At 45.6% G+C, this 6,112-nt stretch overlaps 1 protein-coding gene and 1 long non-coding RNA gene across 2 annotated transcripts; one reads left to right on the plus strand and one right to left on the minus strand.

Annotated features, from left to right (window-relative positions):
• Positions 1 to 2,006: 2,006 nt before the first annotated feature.
• LOC130172252 (uncharacterized) lies at positions 2,007 to 4,122 on the minus strand. Its single transcript, XR_008828243.1, has 3 exons — positions 3,956 to 4,122; positions 3,212 to 3,852; positions 2,007 to 2,245 (listed from the first exon to the last, which is right to left on the minus strand). It is a non-coding gene; the product is annotated as an uncharacterized LOC130172252 (long non-coding RNA).
• Positions 4,123 to 5,338: 1,216 nt separating this feature from the next.
• Positions 5,339 to 6,112, plus strand: LOC130169461 (cilia- and flagella-associated protein 251-like; the record flags this gene model as incomplete). Its single annotated transcript, XM_056376247.1, is given in 1 exon segment — positions 5,339 to 6,112. A coding segment is annotated over 1 exon segment (774 nt), but the record flags the coding sequence as incomplete, so codon positions are not given.

A 6,112-nucleotide genomic window follows, 5' to 3' on the forward strand; every position in this document is an offset into this window, starting at 1 on the left:
AAATCACATCTAATAAAATATGATGTTAATGAAGGTGATCTCACAACAGAATTCATGACATGTTCACAAACTGCTTCTTCTGCTCTATATCATCTTATTTCTTCTGCTGTTGCACAATTCTCTGGACATTATATTTACAGTTTATGATGTTGTACAGGACTGGAATACATCCATCACACTTTTGTAAAATATTTTTAAGAAGTATGTTTTTATTAAATCACCGATTCAATTCGTCACTATGTGGAGATTCCATCTGGTGAACTGTTACTGCTGACTCCGCCACTTCCTGTTTAAGATGGCTCCTTATTGTTGGAAAACCATCTGATCAAGGTCTGGGACCAAAACGTGTTAAATTGTTGGTTGTTGTCAGACACAATTGTTAGTGATTATATTGTATTTGATTATATTAGTATTGTTATTAATATTGTCCCTTTTTTTTTAAAATTAATTCCTTTCCATTTAATTCCATTGATAATTTTGCTTTGGTGACACATTGAAAATGTCTGTATTCCCACGGCGCGCACTGTATCACTGCGCACAGCGACCGAAGCGCAGGAATACGACAGTTCACAACCTCAGGCCGTGTGCGGAGTGTGTGGATGTGAGAGTTCCAGTGAGTCCAATAAACACAGTGTCAGTGAACGCAGCACACAGGCCTGATGACAGTAGCAGTAACTGTGATGAACAGCAGGACTCTGACTGTAAACTGTGTAAACATCATGGAGGGAGGGGCTGCAGCAGCATGATGAAGAATACACTGTATGTGATGTGAGACAGACACTTCATTATTCCTCATTTAAAGAGGCTTGTGTTGAGACTCGACGTCTCAGCTTCATTTTCAGATTAACTCTAATCTCAGTCATTGAACCTCAGAGCTGGAGTTCAGTCTTACACTCGCTGAGACACCGAGACGTTTATTTTTAGACGCTGACGTGACGCCTCTGACAGTCTGTTAATGATGGGAACAATGGGAGGAGGAGGTGGGAGGACTGGTTCAGTGTGGGGAGTGTTCACGGCTCAGTGTCAGGCGGAGACATTTGAGTCCTCGCCAGTGAAAAAAAAACCTTTCCAACCTGCTGACACGCTCCGCTCCGTCGGCTGACCTTTGGATGTCAAAAAAAGAACCTGTCCCAGTTTATTTTATTGGTCTCAGGTGATGGTGATGTCATCGAGTCAACACCGTGTCAATCATTCACCATCATCACGTCTGGTCCCGTTTTCAAGGACGATCAGTTTGATAAACATTTATCAATCAAAAGGTCTTATCAGTCAACACACACACACGCACATGCACACGCACACACGCACACACACACACACACACACACACACACACACTGATTTCCAGAGCTGTGACCTGTCAATCAGGAGAAAAAAATCTCTCAATTTAACCCTTAAACCTTAAAGGTGTAGTTCATTTTCGGCTCTTTGAGTTTGGGTTAAGACCCGAATGTTTATGATGTGTGGCTCCGCCCCTGATTCAAGCTAACAGCTAACAGCTAACACTGCAACCCCCCCAAAAACATGATCTAATGTGGGTCCAAACCTTGGAGCGTAAAGATGTGATCAGTTGATCCTGAACATCTGACGTTTCTTCACCGTCCCGAACCTGACACTGATCCTGGAAATCTTTTCCCTCGTCACAAGTTTCACTCGACTAAAGTTTAATATTCACATTTATTTTATATTCACAACATTTACACTGAACTGTGATTCATTCATTCATTGCTCTGATGTTAACCTCTGTCTCTCTCTCTGTCTCTCTGTCTCTCCCTCTCTCTGTCTGTCTCTCTCTCTGTCTGTCTCTCTCTCTCTCTCTGTCTCTCTCTCTGTCTCTCTCTCTCTCTCTCTGTCTCTCCCTCTCTCTGTCTGTCTCTCTCTCTGTCTGTCTCTCTCTCTCTCTCTGTCTCTCTCTCTGTCTGTCTGTCTCTCTCTCTCTCTGTCTCTCTCTCTGTCTGTCTCTCTCTCTGTCTGTCTCTCTCTCTCTCTCTGTCTCTCTCTCTGTCTGTCTCTCTCTGTCTGTCTGTCTCTCTCTCTGTCTCTCTCTCTCTCTTTCTCTCTGTCTCTCTCTCGTTGCTGTTTGCTGTAGTGTGGCTCTGTGTTGACCGTCCAGCTGCTTCCTGTTTGTTCAGAACCACTTCGGCTCAGAGGGACTTGACTACAGCTGTTACCATGACGACCTCTTCTCTCCTCCTCCTCCTTGTCCAACATCTTCATCCTCTGACATCTCTGCTCCTTATTTCACCTTGAAGAAAAAAAATCAGGCTGCAGAGACTTGAAACTCCAGGGAGCCTTGAGAAGGTTCTGTTAGTCCTTGAGAATGTCTGTCAGTCCTTGAAAATGTCTGTAAGTCCTTGAGAAGGTTCTGTCAGTCCTTGAGAAGGTTCTGTCAGCCCTTGAGAACGTCTGTCAGTCTTTGAGAACATCTGTCAGACCTTGAGAAGGTTGTCACTCCTTGAGAATGTCTCTCAGTCCTTGAGAACGTCTGTCTGTCCTTGAGAAGGTTCTGTCAGTTCTTGAGAACGTCTGTCTGTCCTTGAGAATGTTCTGTCAGTCCTTGAAAATGTTCTGTCAGTCCTTGAAAATGTTCTGTCAGTCCTTGAGAAGGTTCTGTCAGTCCTTGAAAATGTTCTGTCAGTCCTTGAAAATGTTCTGTCAGTCCTTGAGAATGTTCTGTCAGTCCTTGAGAATGATCTGTCAGTCCTTGAGAACGTCTGTCAGTCCTTGAGAACGTCTGTCTGTCCTTGAGAATGTTCTGTCAGTCCTTGAGAACGTCTGTCTGTCCTTGAGAATGTTCTGTCAGTCCTTGAGAACGTCTGTCAGTCCTTGAGAATGTCTGTCAGTCCTTGAGAATGTTCTGTCAGTCCTTGAGAATGATCTGTCAGTCCTTGAGAACGTCTGTCAGTCCTTGAGAATGATCTGTCAGTCCTTGAGAACGTCTGTCTGTCCTTGAGAATGTTCTGTCAGTCCTTGAGAACGTCTGTCTGTCCTTGAGAATGTTCTGTCAGTCCTTGAGAAGGTTCTGTCAGTCCTTGAGAACGTCTGTCTGTCCTTGAGAATGTTCTGTCAGTCCTTGAGAACGTCTGTCAGTCCTTGAGAATGTTCTGTCAGTCCTTGAAAATGTTCTGTCAGTCCTTGAGAAGGTTCTGTCAGTCCTTGAGAAGGTCTGTCAGTCCTTGACAGACCTTCAACAACCTGTGGGGATTATTACCTGGTCATCAAAGAAGTAAGTTCAAGGAGTTCTTGAGGAGGTTCTAGCAGCAGAACTTCAGTGACCAAGTTCTGGGAAACCTTGGGGAAGTTTATTTGGTCCTTGGTGCTCTAAAGGTCAGTTTCAGGGATCTGAGGGAGGTTCAGTAGCTCATTGTTAGTTTCAGTCTTCAGTTTCTGAATACAGGCTGTGTGCATTTCTCTGTGGACTGAGGCTTTGATACTTTCACAGTATTAATATAGAAGCTAGAGCTGATCTATAATCTATAATCACACTACACATGGACACAGACCTTTACACTGGAGGAGCTTTAAAGAAAAAAGCAAGATGTGAATAAAGAAAGAGGAAAAACAGAAACTGATGTCAGTGTTTAACTGAAGTGATTTTACTGTGAAATGTCACAGTTTACAGTGTAGACCTGGACTGGAGGACGCCCCCCCTCTAATGTAGATATGCAGTCCAGGAGGAGGGAGGAGTCTCCGGCCGCTCCGGGACATGACAGTGTGGTACGAGCTCACCCCTCCCTCCCTCCCTCCCCCTCTGTGGGCTGATAGAGAGGGGGGAGGACAGACCTTTGGCTCACACTGAACAGAAACCTGACGGATGGATTTCCACCTTGTTAGCTCTCTCTCTCCTCAACGCTGCAATAATAAGTAAAAACAATAAAAGACAACGATGAATAACAAGATAACGAGATAACAGAGTGATGAAGAAGAAAATAAACAGCGGATATAAAACACGAACCTCAAACTGTAGCATCACAGACACAGAATCCGGTCCAACTGTCCAGATCAAACTGGACTTTAAACACCACGTCCAGCCACTGACGGTCAGGTTTTACCTGGAAGTTAAACATTAACTCTTCAAAAGGTCGACATCAACGCTCAGACTCAGGCCTTACCCATGAGTCCAGCCCCCCCCCCCCAACTTCACTGTCTCTCTCTGTCTCTCTCTCTGTCTCACTGTCTCTCTCACTGTCTCTCTCTCTGTCTCTCTCTCTGTCTCTCTCTGTCTCTCTATCTCACTGTCTCTCTCTGTCTCTCTCTCTGTCTCACTGTCTCTCTCTGTCTCTCTCTGTCTCACTGTCTCTCTCTGTCTCTCTCTATCTCACTGTCTCTCTCTCTCTCACTGTCTCTCTCTCTCTCTCTCTCTGTCTGTCTCACTGTCTCTCTCTGTCTCACTGTCTCTCTCTGTCTCTCTCTCTGTCTCTCTCTATCTCACTGTCTCTCTCTCTCTCACTGTCTCTCTCACTGTCTCTCTCTGTCTCACTGTCTCTCTCTCACTGTCTCTCTATCTCACTGTCTCTCTTTGTCTCTCTCTCCCTGTCTCTCTCTGTCTCACTGTCTCTCTCTGTCTCACTGTCTCTCTCTGTCTCTCTCTCTCTCACTGTCTCACTGTCTCTCTCTCTCTCACTGTCTCTCTCTGTCTCACTGTCTCTCTCTCTCTCACTGTCTCTCTCTGTCTCACTGTCTCTCTTTGTCTCTCTCTCCCTGTCTCTCTCTCACTGTCTCTCTCTGTCTCACTGTCTCTCTCTGTCTCTCTCTCTCTCACTGTCTCTCTCTGTCTCACTGTCTCTCTCTGTCTCTCTCTCTCTCACTGTCTCTCTATCTCACTGTCTCTCTGTCTCTCTCTCTGTCTCACTGTCTCTCTCACTGTCTCTCTCTGTCTCTCTGTCTCTCTCTGTCTCTCTCTCTGTCTCACTGTCTCTCCCTCTCTCTGTCTCTCTCTGTCTCACTGTCTCTCTATCTCACTGTCTCTCTCTCTCTCTCCCTGTCTCTCTATCTCACTGTCTCTCTATCTCACTGTCTCTCTCTCACTGTCTCTCTCCCTGTCTCACTCTCTCACTGTCTCTCTCCCTGTCTCTCTATCTCTCTGTCTCTCTCTCACTGTCTCTCTCCCTGTCTCACTGTCTCTCTCTCTGTCTCTCTCCCTGTCTCTCTCTCTCTCACTGTCTCTCCCTCTCTCTGTCTCTCTCTCTCTCTGTCTCCCTGTCTCTCTCTCCCTGTCTCTCTCTCCCTGTCTCTCTCTCTCTGTCTCTCTCTCCAACTTGTTTAGTTAGGGTTAACATTTTTTTTACTAGTTCTTTAAACACAGTTAAACTCACTGGGTGGGTTTGTGTCACCATGGCAACTGACTGGACTAATATTTTATCTTAACTTCCTGAAACAGGAGGAAGAGGAAGAAGAGGAAAGACAGGGAGAGGAGGAAGAAGAGGAAAAACAGGAAGAGGAGGAAGAAGAGAAAGAGGAAGAACAGGAGGAAGAGGAGGAAGAACAGGAAGAACAGGAAGAGGAAAAAGAGGAGGAAGAAGAGGAAAAACAGGGAGAGGAGGAAGAACAGGAAGAACAGGAAGAGGAGGAAGAGGAGGAAGAACAGGAAGAGGAGTAAGAACAGGAAGAACAAGAAGAGGAGGAAGAGGAAGAGGAGGAAAAACAGGAAGAGCAGGAAGAAGAGGAAGAGGAAGAAAAACAGGAAGAGGAGGAAGAAGAGGAAGAGGAGGAAAAACAGGAAGAGCAGGAAGAAGAGGAAGAACAGGAAGAGGAGGAAGAGGAGGAAGAACAGGAAGAGGAGGAAGAACAGGAAGAACAAGAAGAGGAGGAAGAGGAGGAAGAGGAAGAGGAGGAAAAACAGGAAGAGGAGGAAGAAGAGGAAGAGGAGGAAAAACAGGAAGAGCAGGAAGAAGAGGAAGAGGAAGAGGAGGAAAAACAGGAAGAGGAGGAAGAAGAGGAAGAGGAAGAGGAGGAAAAACAGGAAGAGGAGGAAGAAGAGGAAGAGGAAGAGGAGGAAAAACAGGAAGAGCAGGAAGAAGAGGAAGAGGAAGAGGAGGAAAAACAGGAAGAGCAGGAAGAAGAGGAAGAGGAAGAAAAACAGGAAGAGGAGGAAGAAGAGGAAAAACAGGAA

This window comes from Seriola aureovittata, chromosome 1, assembly GCF_021018895.1.
Source record: "Seriola aureovittata isolate HTS-2021-v1 ecotype China chromosome 1, ASM2101889v1, whole genome shotgun sequence".
NCBI classification, from domain to species: domain Eukaryota; kingdom Metazoa; phylum Chordata; class Actinopteri; order Carangiformes; family Carangidae; genus Seriola; species Seriola aureovittata.